The sequence below is a fragment of the Oryzias latipes genome, chromosome 16 (assembly GCF_002234675.1).
Source record: "Oryzias latipes chromosome 16, ASM223467v1".
Taxonomy (NCBI): Eukaryota; Metazoa; Chordata; class Actinopteri; order Beloniformes; family Adrianichthyidae; genus Oryzias; species Oryzias latipes.
In genome coordinates, this window is record NC_019874.2 from 20,787,964 (window position 1) to 20,810,082 (window position 22,119).

The 22,119-nt window shown below is 39.6% G+C and overlaps 2 protein-coding genes across 4 annotated transcripts; both read right to left on the reverse strand.

Annotated features, from left to right (window-relative positions):
• Positions 1–61: 61 nt before the first annotated feature.
• On the reverse strand, positions 62–9,494 carry abhd16a (abhydrolase domain containing 16A). The gene is made up of 20 exons (XM_004078002.4): positions 9,358–9,494; positions 8,764–8,820; positions 8,615–8,681; positions 6,788–6,874; positions 6,475–6,560; positions 6,260–6,333; positions 6,008–6,115; positions 3,964–4,078; positions 3,770–3,871; positions 3,598–3,661; positions 3,463–3,512; positions 2,931–3,054; positions 2,748–2,852; positions 2,604–2,667; positions 2,471–2,527; positions 1,534–1,596; positions 1,346–1,422; positions 1,126–1,224; positions 1,003–1,049; positions 62–436 (listed from the first exon to the last, which is right to left on the reverse strand). The coding sequence occupies exons 1-20, from the start codon at positions 9,457–9,459 to the stop codon at positions 353–355; spliced, it is 1,632 nt and encodes a 543-aa protein (XP_004078050.1). The 5' UTR covers positions 9,460–9,494; the 3' UTR covers positions 62–352.
• A 61-nt stretch (positions 9,495–9,555) lies between these two features.
• g6f-like (G6F-like protein) lies at positions 9,556–20,825 on the reverse strand. Of its 3 annotated transcripts, none has more exons than XM_023963809.1 (11): positions 20,125–20,824; positions 19,196–19,528; positions 17,978–18,241; positions 17,625–17,660; positions 17,131–17,463; positions 13,862–14,116; positions 11,156–11,278; positions 10,888–10,961; positions 10,608–10,634; positions 10,214–10,281; positions 9,556–9,920 (listed from the first exon to the last, which is right to left on the reverse strand). In XM_023963809.1, exons 1-11 carry the CDS (start codon positions 20,195–20,197, stop codon positions 9,899–9,901), a joined length of 1,608 nt encoding a protein of 535 aa, XP_023819577.1. In that variant the 5' UTR covers positions 20,198–20,824; the 3' UTR covers positions 9,556–9,898.
• Positions 20,826–22,119: the final 1,294 nt, after the last annotated feature.

Genomic DNA, 22,119 nt, shown 5'->3' on the forward strand with positions numbered 1-22,119 from the left:
CACTTACAGTACAGCTTGTCCCTGGATGAGGGTGTGTGAACAAATCTTGAATCGAGACAAATTGTTTACATTTCTTTTAATTGCAGTCATTTATATCAACTTATATTTGCTTTATAAATACAGACAAATGATGGAGTGAGTGAGTGAGTGATGGCTTGTGGATATTTTGAAAAGAAGCGTTAACATAATGACAAAACTGTCTTCGTAAAACGACGTGTGACGTTTTGATAACTTCTTGGGAAATCTGGAACAAAAAACAAAACCCCACAGCTGTACATTCACACTTGTCCAGACACACTTGACTACAGGTCATCCAGCATCTCTTGGTTCCCCTTATGCATCCTTTGTTCAGTTACAGCTTCCACGGTGAGTGGAACTCGGAGGCGGGCAGAGGAGTGCAGTGTGTCGATTCAAAGTTTCGCATGTACTTCCTTGCCTGGGAGGAGAGAAAGCACAGCAGGGATGGAGGAGGAATGGAGAATTAGATGTGTGGGAGGGGAGGCGAACAAAAAGTGCAGAGCTTGATTATATTAGGCTGAGTCTATCTGGCTCAGTGCCTTACAAATCTCTTGCATCTCTAAAGGGTTTACACAGGAGGTAAATAAAGCCTAATTTAGAAGGTATTACCGGAGGAGGAAAAGGCACAGCATTAGTTGTAATTGATGGCACTCCTCTTGTTTGATGTTAAATGACTTCAATAAGCCGAGCACGGTAAAATATATTACACTAGTCAACCTGAAAGCACAGGTGAGCTGGTTGCTATGGCGACCAGAACAGTGTTTTTTTGTGATAATGTCTGAAAAGCTGCAATTTCTTTTTTTTGTAGGGGGAGGTTGGCTTAAATTATAAGAAAAAAAGAAATTAGACTATAGACGAATTAGATGAACAGGTTATATAAAAAACCCGCTCTGAGAAATGAGATAAAGACAAGTGCCCGTCCTATAAGCAGACAGGGATACAGCTGGGACTGAAAGCACTGATAGCAATAAATTACTTCCATACCAAGAAGAGCGCCAGCTGCCGCCTTCCCTCTTGAGTCATGTCCTCACCTGGTGACAGAGGGAGTGTAAACATGGAAGCTTGTGGTGCCATTTGCCTTCGGTAACAGTGAAAGAAGCATCTTACCGACAGTCCATGGAAACAAAACATCTCTGTCTGTCTGATAGGACTGCAGCACAGACACGCACCATCCATCATCCACTTCATATCCGCTGTACACAGATGCTGCAGAGAGAGGGAGCTTGTGTTAGTTTGTAATAACCAGATGTCCCAAATATGAGGTATAGTCATATATATTTCTCATTATGATGGTAATTAGTTCAAATGCACACATGAATCTGATTACCTTCTTCTAACTGATTGGAGGCTCCAAGCCATTGCTTCACAACGCGGATCCCCTCATCCGTCATGATTTTGGGATACCTGAGCAGGATGGACACGTTGCCAGTTTCTCTTTTTTTTTTTTAATACATGATTGGCTCAACAAGTGCAAATCCACAGTGCTTCTGGCAAAACTGAGGTGTAGAGACTGACCTGGACTGAAGCAGCTTAAGCAAAAGGTCATTTCCTCTGTTGGACATGATGTCTTCTGGGCCCCTGGAACAAATGAGGAGGTGATGTGATGGCACGCATTTCTGAGAACATCTTGAAGGCATTCGAAATATTTTATTATATCAGTACATTTTGAAGGCTGCAAGAGAGCATGTATTGTGGTTGGAATATTTTTATACTTAAACCAGGAAGAAATAATTAGAATAACAATAAAACCAACAATCATCCCCTCATTTTATACAAATTTGCAGGATTAATTTACCGTAGTACACAGGGAGGAGCAAAAACACTAGGAACTTAAATTATGTTACATTTCTCTGATTTCTTTGGAGAAAAAAAAGAAATTATGTTCAATAACTCTGCAACAAAGAATTACATCTATTTGCATCCATCATTGGTAAAAATCTCTTATGAGGTCATCATTGTAAATGAGAATTTGTCCTCAACTGATCCTGCTGATAAAATAAAGATTAATAATCTTACCTCCTGAATAAAGGCACATTTAACTCAGATTTTTTTTTTAAAACACATCCAAAATACTATGGAATTAAAAACACTCAAGTTAATTGAAGTTCTTTTTTTGGTAAGTTTTCCTATTTTTAACTTTAGGAAACAAACCTACAGTTTTCAAGCATTGCGCTTTGTGCCTGCATTTCTCCATGGGTTAAATGGCTAAAGTTAAATTCCTTAACTTTTTCTGCAGTAGAAGGATCTCTGAAGGTGAAAAAAATATCTGCAAAATTTCTAGTGAGCCTCAAAAACATCCTATATAATTAAAAAATTTCCCAGTGTTTAATACCACCTCAATTGTGCAGAAATCAACTTTAAAATGCATTCAATAATCAAACGTGTATTTCCTGTAAAAGAAGGAAAGAAGAATGGTTGATGCTGAAAGTATTTTGGGATGTGCTGGAGTTACCCTGTGGTGATGATTTCATCTCTGCTCCTCCTGATGAGCAGCACTGGTCCCTGGTATCTGAAAACAAAAGAGTTTTAGTGCCACTACTGCCAACATTTCTTTTGTAAGATCAGTGGGCGGGCGCTACACTCACTTGAGAAGCTGCTCTGCATTGTTCAGGTTCACATATCGTCTCACTGTATATTGCACTAGAGGCCCTGGCAGAGGAAAGAGAAAAAAAAGCTTGAATTATTGAAATGAAACTGCAGGTTCAGTGCTATAGATCTTTAGCACTCACTCCAACTCTCAGGCATGACTTTAAGAGCCAGCGGCAGGAGGTCGTCAAAGGAGGCGTCCAACACCAGAGACTGAATCTCTGGGTATGACATCACGGCCCACGTGGCTACCAGACAAGTACATAAGCTGGACTGTTAGTGAGAAGAACCACACAAGAAAGTTTTCAAACTAATCAACTGTGTACCTGTGAATCCTCCTATGGACCAGGCATAGATGATGATATCATTTAGCTGGAAGCCCAGCTTGTGTACTGCAAACTGGATAACCACATCCATGGCATTGGCCTCATTCTGGGGAAACGGCACTCCCTGACAGAAAGGGAGAAAATACATACACATGAAAACATTTAGTCTCTAAAGAATCAATCATGACTCTATTTTACACCACAGAAAGCTGATTTTTAATGCATTGTAAGGATTTACAACACTCCCAAATATGGGAGCGCCTTGGGCGAAGGTGCCAGGGTTAAACAGGAAATTCCAACTGCTGTTGTTTCCCACTGAGAGAAGAACAGCCTTCAGACTGAAGTGAAAGAACTTTAGCATCAAGATTACAAGAGAAGAAAATCAAGTGAAGGAATTTCAGAAAATGAAAATCAAGTTAATGCAAGGCTACAGTGGAAGTTATCATGTTAACCATGAAAAATAATAACCCAATTAGCAACATAGCATAAAGAAATACTAAAGTATAACCTCCAATATGACAACTCTGCTCACCGTGCTGTCCCCAAATCCAGGGTGGTTCCAGCCCAGGACGGAGTATCCAGCTGCAGGGGACGACAACAAATACTGAACTACACTTTCAGCTAAGACATTAGAAACGTTTCATAGAACAATGTGCGCTTCCCTTACCATCCAGAGGGGTGTTCATGCAGCCCACCTCATAAAAACCTGCATTCCCCTCACAGCAGATAACCTGTGGCAGATTTCAAAAACGTTTGTTACGTGATCGGACCTTTGCTAGGTCAGGAACAGGCCTAAGGCATAAAAAAAACCCCAACAGCAAATCACTTCAGACATTTACCAGAGTCTTGCCATTGTGACCCCCATCTGTCCTTCGATCCACAAACATGGTGTCGATCTCGTTACCGTCACAAGCGACTAGCTTGTTCCTTTGGCCATCATACTGTGACAGAAAGGAGAAAAGGATGGCCGGCCATTAAGCGTGTTTCAAATGTTTAAATGAAGTCAGGGCGGAAATGTTTTTCTTTGTGGTACCTCTTCGATCAACTTCGCCTGTCCCTGCATCAGCATGGGTTTCATGGCTTTTTGCAGTAAGCCCACAGAGCCGGGGTACAGCATCCGCCTCCCAAACGTGTGCGCAACCAGATAACTGCCAACAACAACAGATCTGTGTCCTTCTACATGACCTATATGAAATCATTGGCTATTGACATGGGACAACACCACAAAACCTATTTCAAGTAAATAACGAGGTAGATTTTTCTGGAAACTCTTCTCTTCTGCAGTGGTGTAGGAAAAAACTTCTACTACAATGTAAAAACCAGAGTACTGGATGCTATAGATCTGCAATGATCCTGTTCTTACTTTACTTTTTTTTCTATGGTTTATTAACTTCTGGACAATTTTTCCTGACTCTTGTATTCAGTGTTCGATACAGATATCAGGAGTACACAGAGATGTTTACAGCGCCTTATTGCTTAAAATCTGGATTTTTGATGCCAGCAAATCTATGGTTTTAGCTGGATTCCGGAGCTAAATGTAACCCCTTGGCATCAGACTTGCCATCAGACTAATCGTGAACACCTGGCCCCGCCCTTATTGTGACAGGGCCCATGTGTATATAAGTTCCAGGTCAGCGGGTGCACTTCCTGCTGTGGCCACACCAGATCGCCTGATACCTTTCTTGACACAACCATAATTGGAAACCTCAGCGCTTCCATTTGCACACTAACTAACCCCAAAGAGAGCTGCTCATCGGTAAGTCTTTGCGGCTGCGACAGCGAAAACAATTGGCACAAATCTTTATCATAGTCGCAGAGCTAAGCTAACGCTGCACTCACCTTTGAGGCTTTTGTTTTTATTAAATGGTTCTTGTTTAACTGTTTTAGTGTAGTCGGCTGAATTCAAGCCAAAGCATTTTTGTTTAAGTCGTTTTCTTTCTTTTGTGTTATTTGAACACTTTGACCTGAATTAGTGACTTCTATTTCCATGATGTCAAAATGGTTTAATTGGATGGATGGAACAACCATGTTACACAACATTTGAAAATTTGAAAGTTTAATTTGTTTTATATTTGTTCTGCTTTTTATTAATGATGGGATAAAGTTAATTTGTAACTTTAGAGTACATTTTGATTTAAGACTTTTTTCCATTTAGAAACCTTGACACATTAAATTGTTTGACTTCTACTTGTAACAGCTGTTTGATTTTTCATCAGAATATTGTTTCTCCTGTTTTTGCTTTCTAAAATGATGATGGCTAATCAGATCTATTTCAGTACAAGTGACTGTGACTGAAGTGACTGTGGTTTGCTTTTGTTCAATTCTTGATTAGTTATTTTTCTGACCCTTTCTAGGTCAGGTTTTTTTGTTTATTGTCTTTGATCTGCAATTTGATGGTGAGCTTCCCAACTACATGATCTGAGATCCTCATACTACCACCTTCAATAACGACTCATCAGCTGCTCAAACCTCAACAATATCATCGACAATACACTTTTGAATACTATTCCATAGGACTCAGACCCTCGTTTCTTGTTTTGTATTGTTTAAATGTTTTGTTCTGTTAATACAGTCGATTGCATTTTACTTTCATTGCCGTCTAGTTTTCATTTACACACCTTGGACTCCCTGAGACGAATTCTGAGTATTGCAACTTGCGCCTATTCCTATAATCTTAAAAGCGTTACATAAACACCGTTTTTCTTCATGACCTCTTTCTAACATACATTTCTAGGTTTACATAGCTCAGTAGGCTTCTCTTTTGCTCTCTAGAGGTTCTTTTATTAGAAAAAGCCCTGTTACCCCGAGTGAAATGTGCTCAGGTTTAATTATTCATCCCCAGGAGCCACTTAAATTCAAACTTTTACCAAGCCTGTCACAAAGATTTTCATTTGGGCTTTTTGATCATTCTAAAGCTGTCGCAATCTATTAAACGAAGCACAAACTCAGCGGCTTTAGTTGACAACTAAGCGGAATTTTAAAAGAAAATGTATTTAATCCTGGTCAATATTTAAAAAATTCTTTCAGGATTTTTAAATTTGCAGACAACTGTATTTGTCCTGTGTCCTTACACTTACCCAATGATATGGCATGGTAACGTGCGGACTGAGTACAAGATGCTGTCGGCCGTTCCTCTCAGTTTAGGCTCTGGTTTCAGCAGAGAGACACCAGCCTTGGTCAGTTTCCTTTCACAGGAGTCGAAGAATGTCAGAGCTACATAGTAAAGAGGCTTAAAAGGCATTCAAACTTAATACGCAAGACCTGATCGGAGATAAAAAAGAGATCATTATTAAAAAATTAAAAATAAACTGTAATAAACACACACTTACGGACTGCTGACTTCCCTCCAGCTGAAATCCTGAGGCCAGTGTGGGAAGTCAAAAGTAAAGCATCTCAACTTTCTCTAAAGCAATAAAAATAAAAATTCAAAATTATTCTGCTTGAATAATCATTAACAGTAAAGACAAAGAAAATGTGATATCACCCAAAATAATGAAATTGATCTGAAGTATAGAACATCCGCCTTAAGCTGAGCTGAATTCACCTTGTTTTCTGGTGAATGATTCCTCTTATTTTCTTCAAGAATAGAGATGAACTGGAGATACTCTGGATTCTTCCATCGCCCCCATCCTGCAAAGAATCAGAGAAGAGGCAAAACAGAAAACTAAGTAAAGCCTGAGAAACAAAAAAATCCCCACAAAGCCTGAAGGGTGTGTTTAGTATGCTTCAGGGTTATAGACAGTCTCATTCTTAATGAAATCTCATAGCTGCTCTTGTGGAATGCACAGCATATTCTGTGATATAAAAGATGAACAAATGGAATTCATTTTTTTTTTTCTTTTGCAAAATTGTCTTACCTCTAAGACAGGCCACTCCTAGCAGGCAAATGAGAATGGTTCCTAAATACTGGCTCACTGGAACCAGCTTACTGCTGCAAATGTAACCTGAAAGTAATTCAAAAAGACAAACAAAATGACATGAAGCAACAATAAATGTACAAACTGATGACTAGTCTGCATCCATGTTCAGAAATCAATTTCAGAGAATCAATCATATATTAAGGAGTTGCACACATCCTCAAGCAATTAATCTCTACTCATCCAGAGCCTTACTGCTGGATTCAGTTCATTAAGCTCATATTAATTCCACTTGTAGGAGAACAGCAATTTACAAGGACAAACTCATAAGTCCCACTTTCTCCCTGAGGAGATTCATTATCCACAAAAGTAAACATTTTTACACATTCAAGGAGATATTCCATAAGAATCTGTGCTTTTTAGTGATCAATCTGATAAACGGTAAATGAATGTCACTGTTAGATTTCTTATGAGTTGCTCCATCTTCTAAATACCAAAAACAGAGTGTTTCTTTCTTTAGATTTTTCAAATTACTTCAAGTGTTTTTAAGAAAACTCAAATGTTTTAAACACTTGGTTATAATATGCAACATCAAAAAATTAAACATTTCCCACAACAAAAACCAGACCGAATGTCCCTTTTATAAAAGTGATTTGCTCTTTTAAATACGTTTGGTTTCCTCACTATACATACTTCTCTGCTCTTTCTCCTCTAATGTCCTTTTTAAATTAAGTAAATGATTCATAACATCTTATACTACGTGCTCCTGTATTTTTGTCTCTGGGGTTCTCTGTTGTTCTGTCTTCTTAGATCCACCTGGTTCTGATGGACGTTTCCTCCAAGTCTTTCATTTAGGGAGCCTCCCTTAAAACCCTTTTGCTAGGTCAGTAGGGGAGATTGTACTGAAAAACCCTTAATGTAATCTGTTGGTCTATTATACAGAGAATCTCTAAAATATAGTTGGCTTTTTTGTAATAACCTTGACCAAGCTGGATCATAACAGTCTTGAATCATTGAGTTTAGTTTGATGTTCCTTGTTTTTTTACGTTGTGCTTTAAAGTCCCACTACAATACTTTTTTTTTTTTTTTTAAGTGTTCCCAATGGTCTGTTAAGTATGATTATGCGGTTTTTAGGCAAACAAACGATAAAAACTGTGCAGTTTTCTAGGACATCGTTTATGCAGAGCAGCAGTCGTTTATCAGAAATTTGCCTCTGTTGTGGGCGAGACTGTTGGCGCGGTGTAAGCCCTGCCTCACTTTGTCATCATCACTTTGTTTACACTTTCTTCTGCTAGCTCACAACCCCAGCCTAACATTACCAGTGCAACAATAATGGCGTTTGAGTTTTGAGCCAGATGCCAGGACAGACGAGCAAAAACGGTGACGTATATGGATCTCTTTGTCTGCAAGTGGCTGCATCAGAACAGAGAGGAGCAGAAAGCTTGTGGCCCGCCGACTGTAGCAACTACATCACTGCCACGGGCTTTTTGTAACGGCATTCTGATTCACATTTGAATAAAGAACTACTCAGAAATGCTAATATAATATTACTTTTCTTTATATATGTCTATCATGAGAAAAATGGCACAAGTTAAAAACATCAAAGACAATTTTCATTGGAGTGGGTCTTTAAGCTAAAGTTCGAGTCAAATTAGACTTTTATGAATAAGTTTTGGGCATCTATTATGAATAGGGGGTGTAATGATCTGTCTGAGAGCAGTCCATCTGTCCCCATCACCAGATGCTCAACGTAGGCCTACTTCTTCAGTTTACTTTCTAACTTCCATCCCAAAGTGAAGCAGACAAGCACAAACCCATCAAGCCCACCTTTCCTGTAGAGATAACACAGAAGAAGTGGAGAGCTGTAGTAGGACAGAGACCAAACTGTTGAAGCCTGAAGAAAAGGACACACTTTAATCACAGAAATCCAAAACGCTATAACAAAAAAATACGAATGAGTAAGATGCAACACTGACCCAACCGAGAATGCTGTCAGTGTGTTTCTCCAGACCTTTGGGTTGGTAGTTAAATCCCTGAGAGAGAGAGAGACAGACAGAGAGAGAGATTACTTGTAAATACCGCTAATGTCAGAAGCTAACATAAACTAGCTAACGCGTTAGCTTAACCAGAAGTCACTGAAATAAACGTCTCAGATACATTATTGCATATTTCAAATGTCTATATTAGTTCCTCGTTTAAGTTTAATCACATAATAAGCGCATAGCTTGATTTCAATATTTTCGCTTTCCTACGATTTCCTCAGCAGCTAAGTTGAAGTGTTAGCTTAGTCACTCAACAACAATAACGTACTAAAATGTAAATAAACCACCGTACCACATTAACGTAAGATGGGAAATAACTATAACCTGACACAAACTATCTAGAAAAGCCGGGAAACGAAGCGTACACAATAGGCTGTCACACTGACAGTTGGTGAGTCAGTACTGCAGCCAGGCAGCCGGAATAGAGACCAGAGATACAGACTTATGCGGAGTTTCTGAACTTCCCCTTTAAAATATAAGTTGTTTTTATATATAAAAAATCTTATTTCTTATTCCTAACATCCATACCCTCCTGCTCGACCTCCCGTCAGGTCGAGTTTGGTCCGGTGAGCGGTGAATTCGTTGTAAACGAGGCCCTGAAAAACAGCGGAACCACTGCCAGACGGCCATCCTTCCACCACAGTGACTACGGAAGCCGACACCGACCACACCTCTCGCAAGCGAAAGTGGTCCAAAATTGATGGGGGGAAAAAAAAAGAACTTTCCTATTTTAGGAGAATGTTTATTTAGAAAAAGTCACAAGGGCATTTTTTTTAAATGATACGATACGACTACAATATAATATGCTTCAAAGCTAAAAAAAAAAAAAAATACAATACATAAGTATGTTAGCCTAAAAATAAATGCAAGGCATTTTGGGTAAATCAGCATTTTATGAGGATCTGCAGCTTATACAGAATGAAAAGCCCAGCTCAGCAGCATTTCCCCAAGGCCTTGATGTTTTTCTGCTCTGACATTTAGCTCTTTTTCCTGTTTATAAAAGTATTTTACGGCAGCTGGGTACAGAGAGATTGTGACAGCTGGACGAGGGCGAGATGTGGGTAGGTGATCAGCCCTGACACTGCTCATATCTGAAAGTAGAGCACAAAGACAAACTCGATCAAAAATCTTGTGTCCCCCAGTCGTTTTTATTCCCTCTGAATACAAACACTGAAAGCCCACGCAACAACAGCACACCGGAGAAGGAGCGCTGCCTGTCAGTCCATTGCCTGATGTTAAGCTACAGTGTCAGAGTGATGTTCAAGCCGGAGAGATTAGTGAGTGTGAGGAGAATGAGAGGGGCAGATAAGTGACAGTGCAACCACGTACACACTCAGCTGAAAATACAAAAGCATGCACAGGTGATGCAAGACTTTCTGCTTACCGCTCCAGTTCCTTATAGACATCATCTTCTCCTCTTGGCTTCAAATCCTGGTACAAAGAAGAAGAGTGCTGAAGGAAAAAGAAAGAGGCTGGGTAGGGCAGTAAAGGAATAGAAAAGGCACTGAGGCCAGATTTATATCTCTCCAGTGTGTAATGAGATTGATTTGTTAATACCACTAATGTATGGCTGACTGCTGATATGCAGCAGGCTTATCTTAGACAGGGCTGATAGATTGGAGAGAAAGAGTTGCAAGTGTGAAGGAAGATGTATCTGCTGACAGCTTAGGGAAGGTGCAAGAGACTTAATGAGACTTTGTATGCACCAATACATTAAAGTGCTTAACACAGACATATATGCACAATGCCTTGGTGCAGGGGATGACACAATAACTCACCATATAGACCGAGCCCTGGGGAGGAGCCTGTTGGGAAGCAAGGAGAGCGAAGAAAGCACTTTTAATGAACAACAATTGAGAGAAAGTCAGGAGGAAGATGAAAGGAGGAAAACAGATGCAGAGGAGAGGAGTAAAACATAAAAGTGTATTGTGTAAGTCAGTGGAAACAAACGGGGTGAGGAAAAGTAAAAGTATCAAAGGGAAAAAGAAACTGAGGGCAAAAAAAAGGAAACCGAGAAAAATTCATCACTTAATTGCAGAGGATCTTTTAATTCATCACCTGTCTTATATCTGCAGGATTCTCATAGATGTTCTCTGCTTCACCCGAATGGACAGACAGAGACTGTTCAATACCTGAATATAAAGAGATGGAGCCTCATAGATGAATGCACACACTTATCTGTAGGGGGAGGAAGGAGGGTAGGGGCAGATTTATTTCAACAACCCCAGAGGATATCATGGCCCACATCACTCAGCGACAGCCGACAGGGACCGAAGATGGACGGAACACAGAAAGCTGTCAAAAACGAAATCGCCGGAAGACTCACCGCGATCAGAAATGTGTTTCTGTCTCCATAGCAACACACCGACAGCTGCAGCAACCAGGGGCACAAGGAGTAATAAAGCAGACAGAGAAGGAAGTGGGGAGGGGGTGGTGACACTCACGCTCTCTACAAAAGAGGGAGAAAAAAAGTGGGTGAGGACAAAAGCATGAATGTTTCCAAGAACAGTGCTAATTTAAAACGCATCAAATGATGAGACTGTGTGCTTCATCGGCATGAAGGCTGCCAGGGAACTTAAAGGTGTGTGCTCACAAAGTTGCTCCTCTTTTCAGGTCAAGAGTGGTTAAATTTGTTCTCTGACCAAACCCGTCAAACTGTGTTTTGGGGCATTTTGCTGTTACAGCTTCTCCGATATGTTACATGCATTTGCATCATACAGCTGTCAGTCATAAACAATGGGTGCAGGAAAAGAGGGTAAGGAAATCCGAGCTCTCTCAGGCAGATTGAGCAGCCAGTGGCAATGTTTAGCACATTTGGTAAATCTGGACCGTGAAGCCTGTCGGGTTAAAACTTGGGTGAGGAGTTGTGAAAGTGACTTGTGCTTTTTTTCATACAAAATATTTATGTTTCATTTTCTAAACATGGACAGTAAGGCCCATTTATACATCTTTTTGCTCTCCTGTGATATCAGCTGTCAAGTTAACTGCTTTGAGGAAAACTATCAACGCAGAACAATATAGTGCTACAAAGCAGCACAAACATTACATAGGAGCACCGTTAGAGCTCACTGTTGAGCCATCCAAATTTTATGTAAAAGCACGCATGTGTGATCAAAGTTGTTGACACATAGGAGATGACACTCAGTCACACAGCGACTTGAGAAACAGAAGAGAGGTACCACAACGACTGTTGCCGCCTGCTCACTGTTTGTGCAGCAGAATGCTATCAGACCTTATTTGAATTGAAGAAAAAAAACTGACTTCTGAAGCAATGTTGCATGGTTATTATGAATTTAAAGATACTGTTATTTTCCACCAAATGTATGAAAAAGGACTGGCTCTTTAATTTCATTCTAAACATGGTGTTATGCCTTTAAGAGAACCTCAAAATTGTCAATCATTATGTGCAGTGTAAGGTATAATTGATTGCCACATATGTGTGGAGGTTGCTAATGAAATATTGTGGTGAGATCTGACCCTGGGACCGCCTGCACCGCTCTCCGGTCCAGCTGTAATGCATGGATTATGTTGACAGAGCTCAGCGAAGCGAGGAATAAATACTTTAAGTTTTGACTACCATATCAATTCTTTCCCCTCCTCCTGTCTCCTGACGATTGGCACTTCCTCCTCACCTCCTCTATTTTATCTCATAAGTTGGAAGGGTAATTTATATTATTGCGCTTGTAGACCATGGTGGATAAGAAGCAGACCAAAGAAGTCCTTTAATGTTTGTAGAAGATATGCAAACTGACAATAGCCCATGATTGCAGAACATTTCTGATACTTGAAGGTTTTTTTTTGTGCTGCTGAGCACAATGATTGCCTCTATTTTGCAGTCTTTGTACTGCACCGTTGGTAAAAGAAATTCTATTATGCAGTGTTGTTTTAACTTCTGTAACACTGTGTTCTGCTTTGAGATTCGGCTTACGGTGGATTAGATAACCAGAAACGATAAAAATGATTTATGTTTTTGTTTGGTTCTATAAAGCCCTATTTCAATACTGCTTTCTACAAATGCTGTCAAAAGTTCTCCTGTCTCAGCACACCTTCCAAAATGTATAAAGCTTTACCTGTCACTGCTCAGAGTTACATTGTTCATTATTAACCATGTTTTTTGTGCCATTCTGCATATTTGCATTGTTTTTGCAGCCTGGAAACTTTTCAGAAGTGCTATGTAGGTCATCCAGAACTCACATTATTTGAACTTCCTGCTCTGCTCAGTATAAATTTTCCATGACATGCTGTAAAAATTCAACACTTGTCTCTCACTATACACAATATATTTGACCTGGTCCAATATCTTGAATAGGGTTTCATTTTCCTGCTGTAATCCCCACCATCTTTGTGAGTTTTTTTTCCCCTCATCTGTGCATTATTCTTAAAGTGCTACCATCAGTGGGCATTATAATAAGCTCTGGACCCCTCAACTGAAGGGATGTGTTGCGGTATGGAGTGTGAACTCATCTCTTCTTCGAGATCCATTCAACTGTCACATCCTGCTGTGCTCCGCCACAGCTGCAAATATAACAAGCTTGAGTAATGTAGCATTTCTGGGGAGATATGTCCTGAGGTCCTTTCTTTTCATATTTTAGATACTAACCTGGAAAAGATGACCAAAATGAAGTATCTTTTGTATTCTTATATTTAATGGAGAGACTAGTTTGTGGATCAGTATGGTCTTGGGTCGTTTATGGAAAAATTGATGTGGGAAGATTATTTAGGATATAACCTTAACCTCCTGCAACACAGAGGCCCATGACCTCGTGAGTTACATTTGAAAAGTATACCATATGGGATCTGTCAAGGGAATTCTCCTTTTTTAAACCACTATATTTCTGGCAGATGAACTGACCTGAGGTTGGTTTTAATACACCATGGAATGCTTCATGGAGCACATATCTCTGAATTATCCACATTCATGGTTCATTATGCTCACCAAGTTGACAGGAAGTCTGCCGGAATTTCTTTACGAATAATGTGATACTCTTGATCTAAGGGAAAAAGGGAACATTTGCCGTGCAACTGCTCCCACCTTTAAGGGGCAGTGTGACAGCCTGGACCGCCTGGATGACCTGTCCGTTTTGTAGCTGCAGGCTGCAGGTGTAGTTCCCTGCTGTTTCAGGGGTGATGGGTGAAGGCAGGACAGTGCTGATGCACCCAGGCTTGCTGCTCGACATCTCCAACCGACGACTCTCATTATGGTGCTTCCACTTGGCACTTTGGACCTGGGACAACTCGGAGTAAAGGCACAGCAACTCCACCCTTGAAGCATAATATCTAGTTTTAACTGAGGAAGAGAAGACGAGAGAAGTGTATGAGGAAAGTAAGGAGAAATCAGAGAGGAAGAGAAAAAAAACAGTCAAGAGGGAGGAGAGGCAAAGTGAGTTAAAGGGTAGTGTGTGAATACAGAAAAGGGCAAGAACAGATAGAGAGCGATGAAAGAAAGGGTAAGTGATATGAAAAACAAAGAACAATTCATAGAAGGGTCAAAATAATATATATTCATTAAAATGATTTGCTACTAATGCATTGGATGACTGTGACTGATGCTCGGTGTCTCATCAAAGTGTAATGAGAATCCATCTGGGTGTAATCAAGCTCAGCAGAACTCCAGCATGCACACAACCGCATAAAAACACACTCACATTTCAGTGTTGATTGGTGTGATCAGTGTGGGCCACCCACAGCCTTGGCGTGGGGGCAGCAGGTATAATCAAACATAATGATACCCATAATGAGATGAGGTAAAAATATATGCATCACATGGTTAGTGAGTGTGTTTGAGCGTGTGTAAAGGGATGCAGACGTGTGAACCTGGGCGACAGTGACAGATCGAGCGGTCATTTCTGGGCAGCTGTGATAGATGCCAGTAGGACTGTGATTAGTAAAACCTTCCAAGGCCACCATGACAGGTCCTGCATGTCTGTGTGTGTTTGTGTGGGGTTGTGCAAATGGGTGCCTTGTGAGATGGGTGAAAACTCCCTGAGGCACGCTCATAAAAATCAACAAGTGTTCAATTTTTCCCTCTTTTTAATTTATGAACCAAGTAAAGGTTCTCATTCAGGAGCAATATAGCCAATGTATTAATTTAATAAAATGGCTTTTTACCAATGGCAGAGGGAAATTTGTTCTCCATTTACTGTGCTCTGTTAGAGTGCTGAACAATGGACTGTAGCCGATCTAATGTCTCACCAAGGACAGTTCAGCGGGGCAAATGATTGCCAGAATATCAGAGATGGGATGCTCCTGTTATAGGGAGGTTTACATTTATGTTTTTTTTTTTTTTTTTTGCTAAACTGCTTCCTTAATTTTCTTTAAGATCAATTAGATTCAGACTGTTTTTTGGTATCAATACGCCTCATTTTCCACAAAAGCAGATAAAAGAACCAATTTTGCTAACATAAACATGCCTGAAGGTTAAAAAGAGCACAGTTATTTAACGCAGTGTTATTCTGATTTAACTGAAGAAGAAAAAAAATCCATCTATGTGCTTGAGAACTCCAATAAATTATCTTCAAGGAGTCACAGCGAGGTGGCAGGTAACCTCCAAAGATACTGCGCAGAATGAGGCCAGTTTCAGTGGGACATGTAAGAATGATTTACACTGCAGCTTCTGCTTTGTTGAACTCATCTAAACTTCCTCTTTGTTGGGTTATGTCTTGATTTAATAAAACCGTCTTACACTAAACTAGTTCGAGTTAAGTAAGAAAAACTCCTGCTCAGAAAAAGTGATTGACAAGCCAAACATTTGGGTTGTCATTCATATTTTGAGCAGATAGATTTTTGAAGCTGTATACTGTACTGTCTGGGATTTATGATTTAGGTTATTATTATTTGCATCATTAAATTCCCTGCTGGATTTTTCCGCACCGAAATCACACCGGTAAAATATTACAGAATCTTTGGGAGCAAGGGTAATCTCACAATCTTTTTCCTGCCATATAACAATCCATAATAAACTTTTGGCAACATGCCTGGGCTGACTTTAGTGTAAAAAAAACCTGAATGAAGGTCAAAGCAAGCACACCGTGTTTTTACAGAGTCAAAAACCTCTTCAGCTGAGAAACTTTCTATTTTTTATTTATTACAGCTCAGTTCTGTTAGATTTAGGAATACTCTGTCTGACTTGCTCGGATTACAAACATAGTGTGTCTTGAAGTAATGCAAGCATGCGTCATCACTCCCTTCAATCCTTTTGTGGGACAATAAAAACCCTGCAGTGCTGCACAGCTTGTTTGGAGGTAGAACACGATTCCACCTGAAATGCCTCAATGGTTGTTGTTCTCAAGGTCAGGACGCCTTTAAGGTGTTTTGCGAGGGCACGTCAAATTAGATTTTGTAAAAGATTTATAGACCTTACTTTTCTCATTGAGTAGACTGCAGTCTTGCAATGCCAACATTATGCAAAATTAGGGAATGATGAACGATGACGAGGATGAAAAAGGGCTCCTCAACATTTTCAAGAAAAAAAGAACGTTAAAATTGAAGTAAATGCATAATCTCTGTGTTTTCTAAATGAGGTGTCCTTAATGACCCACTAAAACATGTTTTTAACATGGTCTTGTAACTTTTTTCTCTTTTTACATATGTAAAAAGATTTCAGATTAAAATTGCGTTTCTGAGTATTTCTTAATTCAATTGTTGTCAGGTGCAGACGAAATAATGCAGTTTGAAAAAAGCTTGAAGGTGTGATGTAGAAGCTACTATGAAAGGACTTGAGCTCCCTGCTCCCATTCTGATGCATCCAAGTGCAGACAAAAAGATTCATCCACGTCTTTGTTTTCCTTGTCCGAGCCGGCATCTGACTCAAAACTGAACAGCTGGATAGATCCGATGTTGCTCGCCATTTCTGTTGCATTGGGAACGTTAAATTGGGGTTGTGAGGGCTATAAGCTAGCGGTTAGTGCGTCTCAACAGATGGATGATGGGAAATGGGGGCAGGCTTACTCTGCGCCAACAGTTCCATCCACAACTCAGAGGTGAGTTTAAAATGGTAAATGGCGTATACTTTCTTCCTTCCTTGAAGGCCCACAGTGCTTTACAGTCACAAACCCATTCACCCATTCATTCACACATTCACAAATGATCTTCTGTTGCTCTGAAGAAACTATGTCCCAGAAAACTATACAGAAATTTTTTTCCCTCTAAAAATCTCACTTGGAATGTTTTTATAATAAATTAAAAGATTATCTAAGTGGGACTAGAACTATTTTGTCTCGGGTGATTTGTGAGGCAGCACCCCTTTTTTCACTTAAAAACAGATATCAAAATAGAAGAGAGCCAATTCCTCCTCTATACTACCTTTCAGCACACTGAGTGTTGTCCATTGGCTGAAGATGTTATCATTGAGAGAAACTTCGCAGACATAGAGGCCACCATCTTTTAACTCAGGGGTGAGCAGGAAAGAGAATATCCCAGCCTTGGCATTAAAGGGTGGACCGGCCAGCCGAAGACGTTTGCTTTGATCTGTTTGGAAGGTGAAATCCCTCCAGCGGTCGTACTCATGTGCGACTTTCATTTCCCTCTTCTTGACATCTGCAGGTAGTCGATGCAGCACAACTAAGTCCCCAGGGACATCAGGACAGGTCAGGAGGTAGGGTTTCTGAGCCTGAACACCAGTGAAGATCATTGAGCCTGCAGGCAAACATGAAATAACATGTAAAGAAGTTTTTAAGGTTATTTAGGGCTTGAACATGCTGTGAGTCCTTTCTTACTTTCTGCCCTAACTGACAGACAAGCTTTTGACACCACATTTGCCATATGCCACTTTTGTTAGTTACTTTGGAGTTACTTACCATGTGTTGCATTTTTGAATTCAGCCACTTTGCCTGCTGCAGAAAAAGAGGCAGCAAAGGAAAAGAAGGGAAGCAAAAAGAACACAATGAATAATGCATCAGCATATCAACTTTAATATTCACAGGAGGACAAGCTCAGTTTTAGTGTAGATCTACAGTATGCTTTTGACTCTCAAAACTGCCTTAAAGAAGTAAATAGTTTGAGAAACTGTAGCTACACAGGTCCTGAATAAATAATACCACTGCTGGAGTTTCAGCCTTTGATGCCTACTCATACCATCAATAAAAATGCAACAACAAATGTTTTCTGCTGCTAAATGCTTTCGCACATCTATTGCTTCAGTAAGCCTCACCGTCAACAGTGACTTCCACCTGTGTGGCGAACACACGAGAACTGTTTTTCTGGGAGTAGACCGAACAGACATAGGTCCCACGGTCACTGGTTTGGATCTGCGGCAGCTTGGCTACCACCCCTGTGTTTGGCTTAAGCTCGGTCTTCATGAGCATTCCACTTGGTGCCGTCCAAGTGATTTTGGTGACGGCATTTTCAGGAGTAACTTTGGCTATCAACCGCAGGGTGCTGTGCTGAGGGAGGGGTGGAGCAGGAACGATTCTTACTGGAAACAGAGAAGAGTAGAGAAGCATATGTTTAAAAGGGAAAAAAAGACTTCTAGGATCAATTCTGATTGAATAATTCTCACTGAATTTTTTATGTTAAGATGCAAAACATTTAAGGAATTGACCCTAATTTATTTCTCTTTCTTGTGAGCTTTTGTCAGTTTATTTTTGTTGCTTTTCTTTGTTTTTGTGTCTGCTGTTCTTCTACCATTTTTTTGCACTCATATAGCCTCAAACATTTTTTTTTTATAAATTGGTATTTAGATAAGCCATTAATAGCCAATGTTTTAGGCATATTTTATGGAATTTCTTTTTGCTCAAAATATGAACATTTGCTGCTTTTGCATATCTGAAAAAGTACACAACATATCAGTGGTTATATTTTCTTCAACTCTACTATTCAGTTTTCACAATGCCACTCTCAAAATAGATGTATTTTTTGACAATTACTTTGTTACAATTCACACTGTCCTCGTGTTCTTTGCTAAATTGGGGGAAAACACATTTGAAAACAGAATGACAAAGAAAAAAAAGAGAAACCATTGAAGTAGCTAGAGGGGAAACTTCCAGCCTATTTTTTATATCTCTTAAAGGATGACAAATTAGATGCACAGCAAAATCAGCTCCTTTTTAGGGGATCTTTTACAAAGACGCTGCATGAAAACAACAATGCAAAGGTGAATAAAATGGAAATATACATTTTTATAGTATTTACTCCGTTTCTTGAAATATGTATGCACAGTAAATGGGATTTCACAGTACAAAATCAAAAATTCATTAAAAATAAAACTCTTGTACTTTGAAGTTTCTCTTAAGTTCATCTTAAAAGTTGAAGATTCATTAGAATACTCACAGAAACACAATCTCACTCATAAATTACTATTGGATGTTTCATAATTACTATTAAATGTTTTTACACATTTTGAGTAGTTTGTCAAAGACACTGAAATTACCTCTAAGTATTGCTAGTAGATGAATCCTCTCCTTTAGTTTCCTCCCTTTTTGTTTTATGAGACAGGTATAGAGACCGCTGTCCTCCACTGTGGGTACCAAATACAGTGAAAACACTCCGCTGTCTTTGAAGTTCCTGTCAAGCAATTGCATGGATGCTCTCGAAGAGGCACCAGAGAAATTGTTCCTTTCAGTGGCGGTGAGAAGCAGCTTCCATTCATCCGTGCTGAGTGATTTCACCATCCAGCTAATTGATATGTCACCTTTCGCTGTTGTATCAGTGCAGCCCAGGGTGGTAGGCATGTTCTCTTCAGCCACCACAACATCATTCAAATCTAAGAAAGAGGCAGCAAAAAATACATTTGTTATCATAAAACATGAATTATTGATGCTTTTCTTTTGTAAAATTTGAACAAAAGTTCTTCACCACAGCTACAAAATGTATGTGTTAAAAATCAACAGAAAGCGAAATTGCTTGACAGAATATTTCCCTGTTTTTCTCCACTCAACGTTGCCTTGCTGGCCTTTGTACTAAAAAAGGAAAAGGACCGTTTTCTGAGAAACATCCCTGTTTTTTTCCAACACAGACCTCTAAAACCATCAAATTGGTTTTGAAGTGGATTTAAGATTCAAGCACACTTGAGAACATCTCTGGTTTGGTTGTTTTCTTCTGATGATTTTCCACTGTGAACAAATATATACCGTCTACGTCAAACTAAGAACTACTAAACAGTGATACAAAAAGAAGCAGAAAAGGCATGCTATGCTTAAAACTCTCCTGAGGATAATGTAACATGACTAAACATTTAAAACTGTTCAGTACTACCAGGACAAATGCGTGACCTATTATTGTTAGCGTTCATGCTAAGTGTACACACAATGAAAGAGACAAGTTTTTCATGTACGAGAGCAATTTTGCAGGAAAACATACCTGTGGTTCCAATTTGACTGGAGCACATTGTGAGAAAAAAAACAAGAATAAAAGTGAGGAAAGCAGACTCCATGACACATTTAGGAAAAAAAAAAACCCTCTGCACCTGGAGATTCCAAGACTTTGTCTGAATCCTGCTATAACACTTGTGTCCCTGACTGGCATATCAACAAGTTCTATTTACAGCTTTGACTACTACAGGATATGTGGACGTTCAGACTGGCATAATCAAGAGGAAAAGACTGTCATTATTCCAATCGTGTGTGTGTGTGTGATCCTGATAAACTAGTTACAGGGCAGAAGTTTACATGAATTCTTTATGGAAATGAGAAGGGAGGAATATATTTGAACGCGTTTGTGCTTTCAAAACGGTGGACAAGTGCGTCAAACTTTTGGCTAATGGTGTATTTTCAAATCAACTGAGGACAGTGAAAGTTTTGTATTTTTTGTATTAGCAGCCATCACTGCATTGATGGAACACAAAATCATCAGTCTGTGGATATTGTCAAGCTCCTTAAATGAGCCGTTAAACATTTTTTAAAGTTCAGTTTCCCTGAAGAACAGAAATCCTGTCAAATTAACCAGAAGTTTCTCTCATTTTTTTAAGCACCAGAATAGCCCCTGGGCATTATGCTTCCACCGCCGTGCCTAACAATTTATAGGGCATTTTATTGGGAATCCTACAGACAATACAGTCAAATTTGATTTCACATCCAATTTCAAAAAGCAAAATTTGAAAAATGTTAGGAAAAGACAATTTAATCATATCTATTAATAATAATTCAACAAAAGGGAATAATGTATGGAAGGGTGGTACAAAGATTATGGGACAATAAGGGTATTGGGAAGTTTACAGACTCAAGTTCCTAAACTTTTGACATGCCACTTCATCAAGTAATGATGCTAATCGAACAAATGCAAGCCAAAAAAGATATTTTAGTTTGTCCAGTGACATAGTTAAAAAAAACAATACATTGGGGCGGGAAGGAGCAAAAGACTTTGGAAGGGTGGCAAATGAGAACAGCAGAGTGGAAGGCCATTATAAATGAAAGGATCAAAAATATGTTTTTCAAACAGTTTATTTCAAGCTTCTTTAAGCCTTGGTAAAGCTAAAAGAAGCTTGCATCAATGATTTCTTAATCTTTCTTAATCTTTGTCATTCATTCTCTATTCTGTTTTTGCCTTTCAGGGTCACGGGGCTGCTGGAGCTATCCCGGCCACTTGTGGGTGAAGGCAGGGGATGCCCTGGACAGGTTGCCAGTCTGTCGCCAGGGTAGACTATCCACAATCACACATCCATTCACTCAATTTAGAGTTGCCAATCAACCTATGAAGCATGTTTTTTGATGGTGGGAGGAAGCTGGAGATCCTGAAGAAAGCCCACACATACACGGGGAGAACATGCAAACTCCACACAGAAAGGTCCCCCATTGATGTTCTGTTTCAGGTCCCCCAGCTGCGACTTGAACTGGGGGCCGTCTTGCTGTGAGGCAAGAGCGCTATCCACTGCGCCACCGTGCAGCCCATCTTTGTCAATAATGCTACTATTTTTGCCTCAAAAATTGAAGGGCAAATAGGGAGGAAATGCTTTTCTTTTCTTCTTTTTTTTGGGGGGGGAGGGGTAGGCCCCTCTCCATGGCTGTGCCCTGACTTTGTCCAAAAAGCAACAATACATTTTTAAGCTAAAACTGAAATATTGGGCAATTTTAAAGAGCTTTAGCAAACGTTTTGTCTTCTGAATCAGTAAAACGTTTGTTCTCATTATTTTGATCACTTGTGAAAATTTCAGCTCTGATATAGTCAATTGACTTTAATTAAAATAGTAAATGTAACTATTGTATTCATGTAAAACCTTTTTTTCCCTAAAACTGTGGATCAAAGTTTTATTTCTTTATTAAAATGTTTTAAACTGTTCATTTTTCCCAGAAAGTTTTAGCCAGTGAGACATCCACGAAAGCCCACTGTTGCTGTCCCTTTTGTTTCATTGATAACAAA